At 42.1% G+C, this 18,251-nt stretch overlaps 1 protein-coding gene across 1 annotated transcript in view; it reads left to right on the top strand.

The window, feature by feature from the left end:
• Positions 1 to 18,251, top strand: part of LOC123974553 (vang-like protein 1) — a 61,254-nt gene that overhangs the window by 13,527 nt on the left and 29,476 nt on the right. Inside the window, exons 2-3 of the mRNA XM_046055364.1 lie at positions 963 to 1,230; positions 12,228 to 12,354. Of these exons, the coding sequence (XP_045911320.1) occupies positions 1,160 to 1,230; positions 12,228 to 12,354 (198 nt within the window). The 5' untranslated portion in view covers positions 963 to 1,159. The remainder of the gene's footprint in view (positions 1 to 962; positions 1,231 to 12,227; positions 12,355 to 18,251) is intronic.

Below are 18,251 nucleotides of genomic sequence, written 5' to 3'. Positions count from 1 at the left end.
ATGGTATGACATTGAGAAAGAACAATTATCTCTTTCTGACACTGTAACCAACCAGCATTGTTTTTCTTCATCAACTTCATAAATGACTGAAAGTCAGTGAATCAAAATTGGAAGAGATTAAAATTCTGCTGTTTGGTGTGTCAAAAAAAAGGATAATAATCTACGTTCTTAACAGCAGATGTTAAGAAAGCTAGAAAATGTTATTTTAAATAATACATCCTGGGGTTAAATAGAGATGTTGGTATAGACAATAGGTAACGCTTCACTGAGTTTCATTATTTTCAAATGAAGCATGTCCTCCTAGCCACAAGCAATTAATTTTTCCAGTGTCATTACCATCCTCAGAGCAGTTCTGCTGTGACAGTTTGGCTCCGGAGCGTAGGAATGAAAATGTAACATGCATTACACAGATACAATCAGCTGATTTATTGAAAGTAATGACATTTAGGTAAAATGAGGACACATTGTTTCGAGCAGTTCTGTGAATTTCCTGGTATGTTAGTTTGCAATCACAGCTCCTTGAGACGCCTCCATCTTCTCCTGTGAAAAAGAAGCTTTTATCTTCACCACGCTCTCGCTGCTCTTAAAGCTAGTCAGTGTCAAGCTTAAATTGTTTACTGTGCGTCAAAGACTTTAAACTGCCTCTGAACAACGGTTGTCAGCCATATGGGAATAAGAGCAAAATGTTGTTTCATGGTAGTTTCGCTTCTTTAATCTGGAGTGCTCAGCTGGAATGTAACCTCCTGAGAGCTGCCTATAATGTAGAGCAGGTTTGGAGCTGGGAGATACTGATTGTAATACAGCTGCAGATAAACACAGGCATGTCTGAGTGTTCATGCATGAGGGGCACGAACAAATGCTGTCTCCTCCTGTCTCTAACAGTCAGATGTGGGCAGGTTTCCCAGACATTTCACATTTTGAATTCAAATTTCCCGTCTGTCTTCCCGCTCGCTCCCCTCCAGGTTGATGTTTCCTCACCGGGCGCCCCCAGGGTCGCTTTCAAGACTGATTGTCGACAGCTCGCCACCTCTGTCAGCCTCTTGAGCGAGCCAATTGATCGCCTCTAGCTCAGCAACACCCCCACTGCGTCTGCCAGCGGTCCAGCCGAGCAGCCTCTGTGTTGCCCCAAGCCCGGCTGCCTGGGTAGGACTGCATCACCATGGACACAGAGTCCACGTACTCGGGCTATTCCTACTACTCCGGACGCTCCCGGGGATCCCACAGGCATGGGTAAGACTAAATCATGCTTTGTCAATAATTCTGTTTCCTTTCTGTCTCTGCTTTTACCTGAAGTGTTGGAGTGTGTAATGGTTCTCTTTATGGGAAACATCTGCCCTGCCAAAATGTCCTATACAAGTCTCCAAATCCCTACCAGGGCCATGGCTCCTGTTCAGTAGCTGAACCTGGACCTCCAAATACGCATCTGTTGTAACAGTCACTCAGTTGCCTTGACAAAAAACACATTTTGAGGATCGATTAATAAGTTATATCATTAATCAAACTAAAACTATTAAAATGAAATGTTAAAATCTTGGACTGTTGATTGAACAAAACAAGCAGTTTGAAGGAGTCACCATGGCTTCTGGGTATTTGTGATGGGCATTTTTGTCTATTTTCTCACATATAATAAACGTATTTTTATTGAACAGTTTGCTTCACACATACATAACAGTTATGTCATTGTTGCTCAGTTTACCAATTATAAATGAGCTATACAATTATCCACTTGACATTTGGTCAGTAAGTAAAAAACACAACAACGGAAACAACAAAATAAGGAAGGGGAAAAGGGGGTGGAAAGGGCAACAAAGAACCCAGATAATCCCGTTCTGTCACTCATACTCCCTGTTCTTAAACTCATATTTTTATGATACTGCAAAATAAAGATTGTGTTCAGACGTGCCACGTGTCAATGGTTGGGACGGTAGTTTTCTTTCAATAAGTTCATTTCTTTCCCTTTATAGGGAACAAAGGTTCTAAGGTTCCCTGTAGAAGTGAGAAAGATAAGTAAAGGCTATAGTTGTATAGTCTGACTACCAGTTACAATTATTTCAACCTTGTCGGCACATTCATGTTTGTCATTTTGGCCGATGACTGAAAATACTACAGTACCCATGAGCTTTGGCCAACGTTGCTATGGAGATGAAGCCAGTCAAAGGCGTCAGATGTTGAATTGGTTAACAAATCACAGCACCATAGTTGGGTGAATTCATCCAAAATTGACTTAGAATCTGAAATTGAAAGCTGCAGATTATGTAATCAGTCTTCTCTTGTTAGCTGTGCATGTTGTGCAATTTTGAGCCGAAATGCACCTTGGGAGTTTTTCTCAAACAACCATATTTGTTAACATAGCTGTTCATCTTTTGTACTGATGATTCATCGGGGAGAGTTTCATGTCCATCCAAGCTGAAGAAGTGCTCCAGCTGTCAGTCCTATAACATTGCAACTCTATAATGTCAAAAATGTTGGACAAAAAGAGTTGTGTTTGATGACTGGCTTCTGTCACACAAGGGAGAAACATCTTTTAGATTTTGTGTAGGTTTGAACTGAACAGTGTCTTGCGTTGTTTGAGGTTGTGTGTGTGTTGAAACTCTTCCTCCTGTAAGTCATGACATTTTACAAACTAACTCCCTGGATTGCTACTTCCTCAACTGTCCTTTCCCTACACGCCCGACCTCTGTCCCTCTGTCCACGTCCATGTTCCCACCCCTCGTGTGTCTCTATCGTCCTTTCGGGCCTGGCATGTGTGGAGCCTCCAGCTTGTGTAGGCGCATTAGTCTGTCAGCAGTGAAATGGCTGTGCTTGACAGGCCTCAGGAAGGCAGCAGGAGACAGGTGCTGAAGAGGCCTGACTGACTGATGGCTCAGCGGATACGTTGAGAGCCTGAGGAGATGAGAGGAGAACATCGGAGAGGAGGCTCCAGTTCCACAACAGCCCCTCCCTTGACACCGACGCCCCCCCCCCCCCCCCCCTTCCCCCCCCCCCCCCCCCCCCCCCCCCCTCCCCCTCTCCCGTTTGTCCGCTATATATCTCTTTCAGTACTCTCACTGCCACCTGTTGCCGTTTAAAGGACATTGTGTCTCGTGTCGTCGGTCACTTTCTGTCACTGTCTCGTTCCGCTTCACTCTTTATCCGTCTCGCTCTTGTCCTCTTTATCTCTTTCCTCTCCTTTTCCTCATCACAACCTCGCTCCAACCATTTTGCTCCCATGTGCCCGTCGTGATATGAATGCAGCAGCTGCCCCTTTCTCGTTCGTTCTTGACCTCTCCTGTGTATCCCCTTCTCCCCCTTCCACCACCCTCCCCCCCTCTTAAATGGATTCCTGGCTACTCTCTGAGGACGGGTAGGCGCAGGCGTATCACTTGTTCCCCCTCGCTCGCATTCCCCTTGGCAGGAATGTGCCCTTGTAGCTCAAAGTTAGGTTGGGCCAAAGTGGTCTGACTTCGTTTGGACTCTAAGACAGGGGGGGAGAGGTTGGTGGTTTGGGAGTGGGTAGTGGTGGGAGCTTCTATCTCCTGCTTCTTTACTGTTTCTGCAGCCGTTCAAGTGAGTGACAGCAAATTGGAAAGGAACATATGGGCATCCCTGCCAAGCGCCTTTTCCGCTCCTCCGCTCCTACTGTGACTATGCCAAAGCCACCGGCTGGCCTCTAATTTGATATTCAAAAAAACAGAAACTGTTGCCTTTGAAACCCCTTGCCATCGTTGTCTGAAGGTAATCTTTTTACGCTGAGGGGTGCCACACGTGAGGCAGTTCTGGATCACTGTTGTCTAATTACACTGATGCCGGGAACAGATGCAGGCACGTGGGAGTGTGTGCGCTACTTGTGTGCGCGTACCCACACAAGTAATGGCACACAGTAACATCATTGTGTTGTTGTTGTATTTGTATGCATGCGTATTTGTGAGTCAATCTTAAATATAATTTGTCAGAATATTATAGAAAGATGGGATTGGCTAAGGTTTTTATTGACAGACGGTGCAAAGTTATTGGAGTTGTTTCCTCTCATAGCTGGCTTCTTGCCCCCCCCCCCTCCTGCGTCAAACAATCCTTAACTGGTGTCCAAGATACTTTCACAAAAGGTTCCCCTGGCTCTTCAGTGATGGCAGAGTAGCATTTCTAACCCATGGACCTCCTGCCAAGAGCTGAGACAAAACATGCTGATGACACTGATGTTTTATTTATTTATTTGCATGCAGTCATCCTTTTTATTCCCTTCTGACCATGTTCACTTGCACTACAGCAGAACACTAACACCCAAGAGAGTAATCTTTTCAATAACTTTCGGTATTACAGTGATGCCATTACATTTTTATATTTAGCCAGAATCCAGAGCTGCACAGTTAACTGAGAGTGAAGTGCGTTAATGTGATTTTCACTCTGTGGTTGTTGTATTTTATTACCACATGACTTTTTGGAAGAAGCGAGAGGCTGCCATGTTTGTACCCCACTACATTCTTAAATTGTTATTACTGGGTAAATTTAAAATCAGACCACTAATTGTGATGATGATTTTTCCTAACTGCAAAAATTATTATAGTTTAATTAAAAAAAAGATGAGTTGTGTCAATTGTTTGCATCTAATTGTGTACTCATACTCATAGTAGAGAGATTTTTAGTACTTTTGGGAGCCCGATACTGGAGTTTGGTGTTGAGCCACACGTTCTCCAAAGCTTGTCTCCTTCACTCTGTCAATTTTGAGTATTTAAATGATTATAAAATTGCAAATATCATATTAGGAGCTGCTCATGTGGAAAATTGGGTCTTTTGATTGATGTAACTCCAATTATACGGCAGCACACAGCACTCAAATGGGACAGAGTGAGTCGTTTAAAGTTGTTTAAACTAATTTATTCACAGTTATAATACAATTTGGAGGTTTCTGGATGATACTCCTCTTAAAGGAGACATTTTATATACATTTTATATAGATTTGTAGCTTGACCATACATTTTTATTTGTATTTTTACTGGTTTCATCAGTCTGGATACTTTAATGATGAAATGTGACAACGTATATAGGTGCTGATCATATAATTAGAATATCTTCAAAAAGTTGACATATTTCAGTAATTCCATTCAAAAAGTGAAACTTGTATAATGTATACATTCATTCTGCTCAGACTGATATATTTCAAGTGTTCATTCCTTTTAATTTTGATGATTATAACTGACAACTAATGAAAACCCCAAAATCAGTATCTCTGAAAATTAGAATATTGTGAAAAGGTTCAATATTGAAGACACCTGGTGCCACACTCTAATCAGCTAATTAACTCAAAACACCTGCAAAGGCCTTTAAATGGTCTCTCAGTCTAGTTCTGTAAGCTACACAATCATGGGGAAGACTGCTGACTTGACAGCTGTCCAAAAGACGACCATTGACACCTTGCACAAGGAGGGCAAGACACAAAAGGTTATTGCTAAAGAGGCTGGCTGTTCACAGAGCTCTGTGTCCAAGCACATTAATAGAGAGGCGAAGGGAAGGAGAAGATGTGGTAGAAAAAAGTGTACAAGCAATAGGGATAACCGCACCCTGGAGAGGATTGTGAAACAAAACCCATTCAAAACTGTGGGGGAGATTCACAAAGAGTGGACTGCAGCTGGAGTCAGTGCTTCAAGAACCACCACACACAGACGTATGCTAGACATGGGTTTCAGCTGTCGCATTCCTTGTGTCAAGCCACTCTTGAACAAGACACAGTGTCAGAAGCGTCTCGTCTGGGCTAAAGACAAAGTGCTGGACTGCTGCTCAGTGGTCCAAAGTTATGTTCTCTGATGAAAGTAAATTTTGCATTTCCTTTGGAAATCAAGGTCCCAGAGTCTGGAGGAAGAGAGGAGAGGCACAGAATCCACGTTGCTTGAAGTCCAGTGTAAAGTTTCCACAGTCAGTGATGGTTTGGGGTGCCATGTCATCTGCTGGTGTTGGTCCACTGTATTTTCTGAGGTCCAAGGTCAACGCAGCCGTCTACCAGGACGTTTTAGAGCACTTCATGCTTCCTGCTGCTGACCAACTTTATGGAGATGCAGATTTCATTTTCCAACACGACTTGGCACCTGCACACAGTGCCAAAGCTACCAGTACCTGGTTTAAGGACCATGGTATCCCTGTTCTTAATTGGCCAGCAAACTCGCCTGACCTTAACCCTATAGAAAATCTATGGGGTATTGTGAAGAGGAAGATGCGATACGCCAGACCCAACAATGCAGAAGAGCTGAAGGCCACTATCAGAGCAACCTGGGCTCTCATAACACCTGAGCAGTGCCACAGACTGATCGACTCCATGCCACGCCCATTGCTGCAGTAATTCAGGCAAAAGGAGTCCCAATTAAGTATTGAGTGCAGTTCATGCTCATACTTTTCATGTTCATACTTTTCAGTTGGCCAACATTTCTAAAAATCCTTTTTTTGTATTGGTCTTAAGTAATAATCTAATTTTCGGAGATTGTGAATTTGGGATTTTCATTAGTTGTCAGTTTTAATCATCACAATTAAATGAAATAAACATTTGAAATATATCAGTCTGTGTGTAATGAATGAATATAATATCCAAGTTTCACTTTTTGAATGGAATTACTGAAATAAATCAACTTTTTGATGATATTCTAATTATATCACCAGCACCTGTAAAAGAGTAGTAACTTTTAGTAGTGGTTTCAATCCAGAGGACCAATCATGGCTCCTGAAAATGTAAAGAAAAACACACCCTCTACCTGCACACTATTACAACTACGTTGCAAATGGTGGGACTGTGTGACAATTTCTGCATTTCCTAAAGCGACTATCTGACTTTCACTTCACGCAGAGGTTGGCCAGATGGGCTATGGTGAGAATTGCCCTTTAAGACAGCCGTGAACACGTTTGATTTCCGACTTTCAGAAAACGCGTGGTACAAACCACTTCTTTTCAAGCATAACCTGACTCTTATTTGTCCCTGGAATGTGTCACCTTACTGTAGTGTTATCCTCTAGGACTGCTTATCCACCCCAGTGCCCCTCCATCTTAACCTGGGTCAACACCAGAGTGCACGTGCTGCAGTGGTGACTATATTTGGAGGAGCTTATCAGTCACTTCAAAGTAACATTTATCACTACCAAGAAGTTTGAAGGGTTAATAGTTGCTCACAGATATTTTATCTGAGCATGAAAATGCTCAATTCAAATTTCGCCCTCCCCTCTCTCATTTGCTTTATAACGTGTTTATGGGTTGGGGTTGACCCATCTGAGTGTGTGGTTGGTCAGTTTTTATTTGGCTTCATGACTCTACCCATTTGGCTGAGGCCGAGCCGTCCACCAGTGCCTTGGCCCAGATGGCTGCATTGACACAAAGCTCTTTGTCACACAGGTGTGTAGGTTGCTCTGCCAGCCACAGAGAGAACAAATTGGTCCACAGACAGTTTGCCGTGCCACGCTCGTTGGCTCCTCTTCTTCTATAGTCGTCCTGCCATCGCTGTCCCTCTGTATGAGATGGAGAATGCGATCATAGCCGCACTCATCCTCAGGTGTTAGAAGGAAACGGTGCGTCCACAGCCTAATTGGCAGGACTCTGCCCCAGCTCGCCAGGCATCTCTGTCCCCACAGGACCCCTCCACCCCTCCCATACTCACTGTTCCAAAAAGCCATAACCATTTCAGGGATCCACGCTGGAAGTCAAATTCCATTAATCAAATCATAGCACAGTACGCTTTTGGAATACCAACGAGGCGGCTGCATGCTAATGAGGCAGTAAGAGGATGTGGGAAGGGGGGGTGGAAGGTGTGTCTGTGTGTGTGTGTGCGCTGGGAGGGAGGTTTCCACACACACTGCGATCACCCCAGAAGCTTGCTGGAGGGGGAATGGGAAAACGGGCTGGGGGAGGGGAGGGGCTGGTAGACAGAAGCTGATCTGTTCAAACCACTCCCTGGCTGCCCACAGGTCTGCTCCTCGCCTCTGTATTTCCTGTCTGTTTGCATCCACAATTGCACATTTCAAAATGCCTGTTGTTCACCGTTATATTATGATAATATTTTGTGTCTAACGCGCATCGTCTTTGCATCTTTGATCTTTTTTTGTTAGACGTTTGTAGTCCGACCAACATTGTGAGAGCTTCCTTTACCTTTTTTGTTCTTGACTCTCTCAATGAATCACACTTAGCTGGGATACACAAACGGACGTTACACAGGCTGTGTGTACAGACACACATTCACATGTTGTTTGTTCTAAGCCAGTGGTTCCCACCCTTTTTAAAATTAAGTGCTTGTGACTCCACATTACAGGTTATCGACTTAATGTGGATGTGGGTTATGTGCTGTTACTTGTTCCCTCTCAAATAGATTGGAAGCATTTTTAGAGTAGAGGCCTGAATAATATCGGTAATTCACTAGAAAAATGGCACGAACCAGAGAGGTCATAACAAAACATCATTTTGTGTAACAGAAATATAATTCTCTCATTCTTATGGCGTGTATATAACGGTCTTTCCTTTAATCATTTGTCCTGTCCTCCATGTTGGGAACCACTGCTCTGTGCCATTGTCTTGCAAAGAAGTAATATGTCACCATTACACCGTCTACCTGCCCTTAGATGTAAGATTAGTAAGATTGGGGGACATGGTTAAAGTAAAAATCTTGAAGATTTTTCATAAAATGATCCATCCCCTTATGAGGTAACAAAATAGTGATTGAGCCTATGGTCCACTGAGGAAAGTATTGCAATATTTATATATTTGCAGTAATATGAAATAAATAATTTTATATTAACTTACTGCTCATGCGAACCGAAGATTTCCTACTGCTGCAGCTTCACAAAATACTATAATAACAGTACACAGTTCCTCACATCTTCGCTCTGGTGTATTTTGGTTTTAGAAATGCCTAAAAACACAAACCATTGTTGCTGAAGTACCTTAACATGGCCTATTTTTGTCTCATTAGCCTAAATCCACCAAACATCTGATAGACCCTTAAATGCAACAAAAATGTCAAGCGAGTGTTTTTTAAGACACCTTCTGCTACACTCTGCTCTTTACTTACCGTAGCTGTTACCTTTCCCTTTCTTTTTTCTCAGAGCTTCTTATTATTCTGCTGATGACTGAAGTAGGATCACTGCTTTGTGAGCTCTGCTGCTCCTCCCAGTCTCTCCTCCCTGTTCCCTCTCTTACAGCACTCCTCCCCAATTAATAATCATAATCAGTGACATCCTTTGACTGATGATCACTCCCACTGGAATAACAATCACTGCAGTGAGGATGAGAGCCATGATAATATTTAAAGTAATAATGATAGCTGTAATGTATTTGAAGGCTTACATAAACCTCCTAATCTCCTGGATTTATTAGATAAAAATATGTCAGTCACTCTGTCAGGAAAAGACGTTGCTGCAGGCTACTGAAAATGAGCTTTCTCCTACTGTGTGCAGATTTGAAAAATCAGTTGCTGTTGTGAATCATGTCCAAATTCAATAGGAAGTACAAGAAAAAAGGCGGAAAGCAGAGGGGTTAACACCCTTTAATCAAAACACTTGGACCCAGTGCAACAGTATTACACACAACATTTCCACTGCTGTCAATCATACTGATTCAGGCAGGATATCCTGCACATTATGGTTATCGATTGTCATTGTGTGAGAGAGTAGTTCTTTAGGATCACTTGAGTTTGTGTTCAGTATAAGGCCATCATCTATGGGTATCAGATCTCATTTAGCTGTGTCACACTTTCATTATCCAAACTTTCTGTTGATATCTCCAAAAATGTTATTACGAATAAACATAATTTGATATCGATAATTATCACGATAAACCTTAAATCAATATTTCTTTCAAGTTTAAAGCCTGATTTTTGCTCCTGAGTGAAAGTTGAATAAAACAAATGGTTAATTTTGGTTTTAAAACTTTTCTTTATGGTTAGAACAAACAATTGATGCCAAACAGTGGATCACTTAACAAATCTGAGGCAGAACATTTATTCAACAATTATGATCAAATCTTTTTTCAACAAAAATGCACGAGTAATATTAATTTAAATCTTATTTCTGTCTCTTTTCTTCAACAAAATAAATATCTTCATAGAAAAATTAAGTGCTAATTCATTCGTGATTCAAATTAATTTAATTAAACATTTATTGAACATTTGTTAAATTGCTATAGAGGGAAATTATATTGCCATAATCATCATTATTGTTTTATTGCCTAGCCCTAAGCGGCACTAACCAATATTGTTAAATTAACAGTGGAAGAAATGAGTGTATATATAATGTTAAGGATGTTGCTTATGTATTTTAGTTCCTTCACTGTTACTCTTTTGGTCCTCTTGCACTGATTTCATCAGCGTCGTTTCCAGGTAGTTAACAACTAGCCTGTGAAGCGAGCTCGCTGAAGAGCCTGTCATTTCTCTCAGTTGTTTGTGGAGACCAGACCAGAGCTAAAAGCAGGGTGAATATTGGACTTACATCTGTCAGGTGGCCAGAGACACAGCTCCAAATGAATGCTAATGTTGCTCTGTATTTGCTGAATGTGTAAATAAACACAGTGACCAAAAATTCAGTTAATGCAGCTTTAAACAGTGTCTTAATGGAGAAAGCACTGTGGAAATTTGATTAGTTATACTTCTGTTCTAATGTTGCTTATACAAAAGAAGTAATTACAATGAAACATCATGCTTAGAGACAGCAGGAAACTCAATTAGCATTAAGCAAGACAACAGCATCTAGAAATGTCCTTTGTCGTCTTCCAGTGTGCAGCTGAAAAATAACTGTATGACGTCTCTTTCATTCAATTGATGTCCAGTAATGTCTTTACCGCATCTTCAGCATGTGATATCTATATGAAATCTGACAGCCATGGCTCTGGGTCTCTCTCATTCAGTCTGGGTGACCTCCAACAGCTCTCAAACACAATACCTGGGAAATACAATTGCTGTCTTACAAATTAAGCTTGAGGTGTTTAGCATTTGCAGCATAAGACATCAAAACATTGTTTTTTATATCTAGTTTTGCAGCATTTGTATGTGTGCATTCTGATAAAACTGTAAAATACTGTATGTACTGTGTCCAATATGTCAGAGAGGGAAGGTGACAGATGAGGTATTAACTGGGTCTCTTGAGCTTTTATGTGGTAATGGAGCGGTGGAGTGGGCACCGTGCCATGTGGCGATGGTGATGCTGGGCGGAGGATGTGGATACACGCCGTTTACGCTCTATACAGGATTAGGGCTGTTAAGTGCAAGAGGTCAGTCTGGCTAATGGAGCTCATATGTTGGTGACAGAGGGCCTTGTAGAGAGAGGGATGCAGTAATGGAGGGAGAGGGGGGTGGATTGAGCGAGGAAGGATGTAGAGGGAGGGGTTTATGTGGAGCAGAGTTCATACAGGCTTTTTACTCGTTCTGTCATCGGAAATTAGATGGAGACTGAAACAAAGCGTAGTTTAATTTCTCCGCCTTCACACACAGAGCTGCTCTGGTCTTATCTGACTCAAACAGCAACCGGCTGCTTTCACATTGTCCCTGCTCCCTTTGTATGTACTGTTTGTTCATATATGTGTGTCTCCCTCAGCATACTTGTCTCTGTGACTTGTTATTGCTAAACTTTGTCTTTTGTAAAATAGGTCAAATCAAAAAGCAAGGAAAAAGTCAAATGCCAGGTTCTTTACGGGTTCTTTTTGGAGGGGGGAGAATAAACAAGGTGCACAGACTACTAAAAAACAAAAATACACTCTTAAAGGGTTACTTTCATGGAGTTTAGAGACTCACAAGAGAGAGATTAAAACAAGTTGAAACAAGACTTTTGTTCCTAGTATGGCTCAAGTGGCAGACACTTCCTACAGATCCTACATTTCCCATAATGCAAAACACTTGCATCTGTCATCGGACTCTTAATAACCCTGATGATCCAGTGTTATTTATTAACTTTGGAAAGCTCCTTCAAAGTCACAGAAGACATACTGTTTTCTCTAGAGCTGAGATGATGAGTCGATCAACAGAAAATTAATCTGCATCAAATGTAATAATTAATTAATGATTTAAATAAAAATATCTTATTTCAGCTACTTAAAGGTGTGCATTTTCTGCTGTTTGTTTTAGTTTTCTACTGTGGTAAACCAAATATGAGTTTTACTATTGTATAGACTAAACGACTAATTAATTAATCAAAAAGATAAATAGCCGATTAATTAATTAGTCGGAGCCCTAGTTATCACAGTACTCCTTGTGGCAACATCCGTACTACACTAACCATGATCCTTTCTTTGCTTTACAGGGAGCGAAGCCGGGACCGCCACAAGTCCCGCAGTAAAGACAGCCGCTCAGAAAAGTCAGTAACAATTAACACGCCGCCTGCTGAACCTCTGCTGGGTGACTCGGCTGTTCGCGGTGAGCAGGTCCAGGTAGGGATGAACACAGCACCATGTGTAAACGGTGCACGATCATGTTAGCACACCACTCCGGAAGCCTCTTTCACAAGATTTCACATAAAGTATCACCACACAATTTCCATACATTCGCCTTTTTAAGCAGCTTGTTTTCCCAAGTTGCTTTATGGATGTCTCTAATACATGAGAGGATGACTCTGCTAGTTTAATTTATATGGGATTTAGAGCACAGGAGATTTGTCAGTCACTAGTCAAAATGAGTTGGAATGATGATTATGTTTATCTGCCTGTGCTGAGACAGGCCATCTGGTATATGAGGGCAAAAGCCAGAAGGGCCAGTCCACTTTTGGCGAGGTCTGGGCTGTCACTTTCAGGAACTCAGTCACTGACAAATATCCGCAGCGGGATATGGATACAGCAGGCTGCTTTTCTGGCCATTACAACTTTGTTTTATCCCTTTTTGTCAGAGGCAAACACTGTATTTCACTGCAGGAAGTGGGTGAATCGATGATACGATCCAGTGTGAGGTGTGGAGGTGGCTCCTGTGGCCCCCGCCAAAATGGACCAGACCAAGCCAAAACAGCAGCTTAACTGTTTTAGGCTGTCAGTGAAAATTCAAACTCTCAGAAATCATGCAGACTTTGATGTCAGCAATTGCACGCTCAAGAAATGGATTATGTGATGGATTATTTGATAAAAGAGAAATATAAGGTAGGAAAGTGTTTAAATAATAATGCCCATATATGCTGAAGATAGATGCTACACCGTCAAATGTGTTGGTTTGTCCATTGGTTCATAGGTGTTCCTGCCAAACAGACAGTCTACTGACTCACTTAGATTTCATATAGCAGACAGCCATGTAATTTCTTTGGAGTCAGATTAAAGGCAGAACAAATAATAGATAGCTTTTTCAGATAGCACTGTGTTAGCTGGGCAGGTTGGCTGCAAGTTGGCATGTTAAGACCTGAAGTACCTGGTAGCACTTGAGGGATACAAGAGTTCTTGGTCCAAGAACTGTCACGGCGAAAGAAAACGAGTAAGAGGCACTTTGTTACCTTAAGTTTTGCATGTTATTGTCTAGTGTTTGAGACTTCAGCACTTGCACTCTCCGTGCACTATTGGATGGTGATGCTACAGATGATACACGTAGTTTGTGGTAAACCACACGTTTTTTGGTATACATGGTGTACATCACCAGCCTGTTTCTTACTGGATTAAAAAGTAGCCTAGCCCTGTTTGAGACTGTTTCATACAGTATATGACCAAAAAATGTCATAAAAGTGTAGTGTTTCCACTACCAATTACATTAATTCTGTCAGTTTTCACTCCCCGGTTTCATGTTACCTTATATAAAAATGGCTCAAATAAGTTTCAAGAATACAGATTTTAGATTTGTGGAAAAAAGAGCACTGTTATCAGATCGGTACCGTGTAGTGGCACATACCCTGAGTTGAGGAATTGTATTGGGAGAGAAAAAGTTGGATCCGTGCATCCATAATATTTTTGTGGTACATTAGTGATGCCACATTTAAACATATTTAAGCAGTGTAACTGTGAAAGTCACTCATTAGCAGACTGAAACCTGGACAGTGTTTAAGTGACAATGTGCAATTTTCAAAATTGCAAACATGACCTGTCATGTTCCCTCCAGAATGAATGACACTTGAAGCTTCTGTTCAGCTTTGTATTGCAAATGATTCAGTTGTTTATCTGTGTATATGATCAAAGAAGTCATGTCATTCATAGTTTTGGGCGTCCATTCACGTCTGTTATGCACATGTGAATAACCTTTATCTATAGCTTTACAGGTTATACTTGAAAACAGTCCAGAAGCTTAGAACTAAGGAGGCCTTTTGATGAGCCGTCTAGCTTGTGAAAGTGTGAAATGTGTGCAGTTCTTCTTCTAGCAAGCCTTTGAAAGCAGCAAATTCAACACTTGCTGCTGGCAAGAGTGAAGTGCATTTAATCAAGAAAGAGAGAGAGATTTTAGCGCACAGACCGCCTTGGCTTACCCAACTCTGACCCGCTCTTTTAGCCAAATAACTGTCTGGCACAGTGGCCTTCATCAAGTGTTCGGCTTAACCAGCTGAAGGGAAAAGATGACAAACACAAATACGCAGACACTCCAACGTTCACAATCGTTTACTGACCTACTTGGCGCTCACTTTCCCTTATGGCAAGCCTCGTTAGCAGCGCCCCGTGTACGTGTGACTGTGTTTTTTGTCTGCATAGTTTCTAATTTTACCAGATGACAGGATTTGCCGTAGAGCACAGCCATCCTTAGTATCTCGCTCTTCATGTCTTATTCATGCCGTGGCCCGCAGAAGTGCCGCTGACAGGGCGGGGAGTGTTTGGCTTTAGTTTGAGTAATCAGGGCCATCGATTCTACTGAGAGAGAGGCTCAGCACAAATCCATGTGTGTCTGTGTGTACTTGTGCGCTCCGGTCTGCCATCTCGCATATGCTCCTGTGTGTGACTGTTTTGTGTCTGTGTGCGTCAGTCTTGTCTCAGAGTCTAACTGTGCAGCGCTGTGCTCATTACTCCACTGCTGGGACTTAATCAGAGTCTTGGCTGACAGAGCAGCACATCGCTCGGGGCAGGGATGTCCTCACAATCCAGCACAAAAGTTTCTCATGGCTGGGATGTGTCTGTGATGCCTCACCACAGGAATTATAAAAGAGGGCTTGCTTTACATGTAAATTTGTCGTATAACATGACTGGAGATTTGAGATTAACACCGAACCAGCTGGAAAATTGTTTAGAGGATTTGCCTGCTGTCAAGAGATAGTGTGTGTATGCTTAAATTTTTTCACTTGGCAGCAAGTATTCACAAGATGCCGATGACATGTCAAAGAAACTGAGCCACTTTTATAGGAATAGTTCAGGGCAGGGAGAAACAAAATAACAAAATCCACCTATCAACACCCCTAATGCTCACTAGTTAATATGCGCTGGTCTACGACAACCAGAATGTAAAAGTTACAAGTCGCCATTATGGGCTGGACTCCAGGAAGTTACTTTGCTTTTATATTTTTTGTACAAATTAAACAATCTTAATATCATGGGGTTATTATCTAGCTTTAAAAGGGTGCTGGTAGGTGGATTTTGTTAACTTTTGGCTTTTCAGTCTTTATGCTAAGCTAGGCTAACCAGCTTCATATTTTGTGTTCAGACAGGAGTGTGGTATCTTAGTCTTGTCTTCTAACTCTCAGCAAGACAATGTAAGCGGTGCGAAAATGCTGAGCCACTCCTTTTAACTCAGGTACATGAAAGCCCATTTTTTGCAGCAATTGTTCTATAGCAGCCCAGTTTCTCATGAACCCAATTCTACTCACTTTTTGCATCTCCGATGGGATTTCAATGCCGCTTCCAAATGAGTTTGATCTAATTCATGTTACCTAAGATTGCTTGAACAGGACATTTCCAGCAGGTTCTTCCAATTTCAGGAGGCAGGCCAAAGCTCCAGGCTGTGTGCTAATGTGTGAATGTGAAAAGTACACTTCAAGTGCTTGTTCGGCAGTAAAATCTTTAGGTGGGGACGAGTGGTATCACTCATGGACATTCTGCAGGTGGACTGGCAATATATCATTTGAGTAATTAGGTCAGTTTTTCCTGCTGTTTTTGTTGTACGAAACTGGATATTGGAGTGGATAGTGAGAGGTGAATAGGAGTAGATCAGGTCGATATAGCATGTCAGCTTTGCAGCTTAGGAGTGTGATGTAGGGTGGCATTGTATGAGGTGTCAAATATGTGAAATGTGATATGTTTAAACCATAAAGCATTCTTCAGGAATTAGCACCTTCCTGTCCCAAGAAATGGAAAGAGAAAGTGGAGCTGGGTTTATTATTGGATGTTTATGTGCTCTTTAGAGAAGGTGTCATGTGTGATTTGCGTTGTCGGATCAGTAAGGTGCAGTCACTGGTGTTTGATCTTGTACTGTATTTTTGCAGAGATCAGATCATGTGCCTTTTTCTTTTATCCAAATTCTGTCATCCCTCCTCTATCTGTTCTTACCACTAACATACTGATTTAGTGGTAACCACAGGAAGGAGATCCCAAACATGAACGCAGTGAAGTGGCAGTAAAAGAAAACCATTGTTGTGTTTTAACTGTGGCATCTGATAAGTTAATCAAAATGCCGAACTAGCCCGTTCCCCGAAGTTGCACCCTCAACCTCCCGCAGTTCCACCCTCCCTACAGCTTCATCCAACCCAATTAAACTCAGCTGCTTTGTGATCTCAGCTGCTCGCTTACTTGAGCCGGACCTCGGTATGGTAACAGCAGCACCGCTCTTGGCAGACCCCAGCGCAGGTAGCTCCGTCGCCCCGGACTCTGTGGGGCGCACAGGCAGCCATGTCGGGCTCTTGGAAGAGGCAGAGCGCTTGCGTTCATGTTTGGGATCTCCTTCCTGTGGTGAGTGCTTCCTGGCTCAGTCTTCTGTGAGACAGAATCCCGCGGAGCTTCACGGTTATCCCCGGTGCTTTGTGTGTTTGTCAGTGCTTGTCGTAAGCTGCGAGCCACGGCAAGGCTGCAAGCTCTGTGGGTGGGCAAAGCAGGAGAGAGAGAGAGAGAGAGAGAGAGAGAAAGTCTTAACACTTTTCCATGGTAAAATTTTTTTTTGGGGAGTAGATTTTTTTTTTTAGGCAATGCTTGTGCCTCATTAGTGAGTCGACAGTGGAGAGGTGAAGAGGAGAGAGAGATTTAGAATGACGTGAACCAAACGGACACGAACAGGGGACGTTGGGGTTCAAGGTCATTGCCTTTACCCCTAGGCCACTGGAGAAGTTTATTAGCACCTGGAGATGAACCTTGTGGCTAAAGACTTGAGGTAAGGTCAGCACAGTTAAAGACTTTTTCCCAGGTTTCTGGCTTTGCTTTAGTATTTTACATCTATTTTCATTATTTAAAGCTATTGTAGACAGTAGTGATATCCTGAATGACATTCTAATTTTTAAAAAAGATCACTTGTCATCATAGCAAAATGGCCCAGCAAAATGTATCTCTGCGCCTTTATGAAAAATGTGGTACTAGAGGCTTGGTGACGTAGCAGCCACTTGCAGGGCTTGTTGGATAACTGCTGTAACTGGTGAGCTAACTGTTAACACACTTGTCAGCCAGGAACACAATAGCTGCCCAGGACAAAATCTCTCAGAGCTAACTGTTCAGTTAGCTTGTTGGCTTGGTCGCCAAAAGGGACAATAAGTTGACATTTTTAGTTTATTCAAAAGTCATATTTGTACCATTGACTCCTTTCTCATAACTGTCTGCAAAGCATTCCCCTTTTAATGAGCAGTTGTTACTCTGAAAGAGGAGGTTAAATCATAGCTAATAAGCTGTGATAGATGCCTCTGTTTTGCTCTCTCCGGCTCACCGTTCCTTCAGAGGTCGGCACTGTAGAGATTGCATGCTATTGGTCAAAGGTGCAAATTTGCTATTAAATTAAATATTGTCTAGAAGTCCCGTGAAAAGATAGCCCACCTCTGACTACCAGAATAGTAAGTATTTATTCTCTAAACCTTAATAACAAGAATTACCCAAACAGGAGGAAATAGTACATTTGTTAGGGGCTATTTTCAGATGTGGATCTAGTGAGTATTTGTGGCAGTGTATGTGGGATTGAGTCAGAATAAAAATAAACTACAGTGTGTGTGTGTTCATGTTGATGAAGGAACATGTCACCCAATGCAACAGTGAGGCTCACTGATGTGTTTTTTGTAGTTTTTGGACAACAATGGAGCTCCACGGCACAGAGGAAGAAGCTATATGAGGCTTTGATACACAATAATACTTGGGTCTTTTATTAGCATTTGTTGACAATAAGAAAAATATTAAACATCACAGAACTTTATTATTTTAAGACACACCGTCAGGTCATTGTGTTCTACTGTAGATCAGTTGGTTGGATGAGCAGG

The sequence above is a fragment of the Micropterus dolomieu genome, linkage group LG01 (genome assembly GCF_021292245.1).
Source record: "Micropterus dolomieu isolate WLL.071019.BEF.003 ecotype Adirondacks linkage group LG01, ASM2129224v1, whole genome shotgun sequence".
In the NCBI taxonomy this organism is placed as follows: Eukaryota; Metazoa; Chordata; class Actinopteri; order Centrarchiformes; family Centrarchidae; genus Micropterus; species Micropterus dolomieu.
The sequence above is the reverse complement of the archived record's forward strand: the minus strand, read 5'-3'. Positions and strand labels throughout refer to the sequence as shown.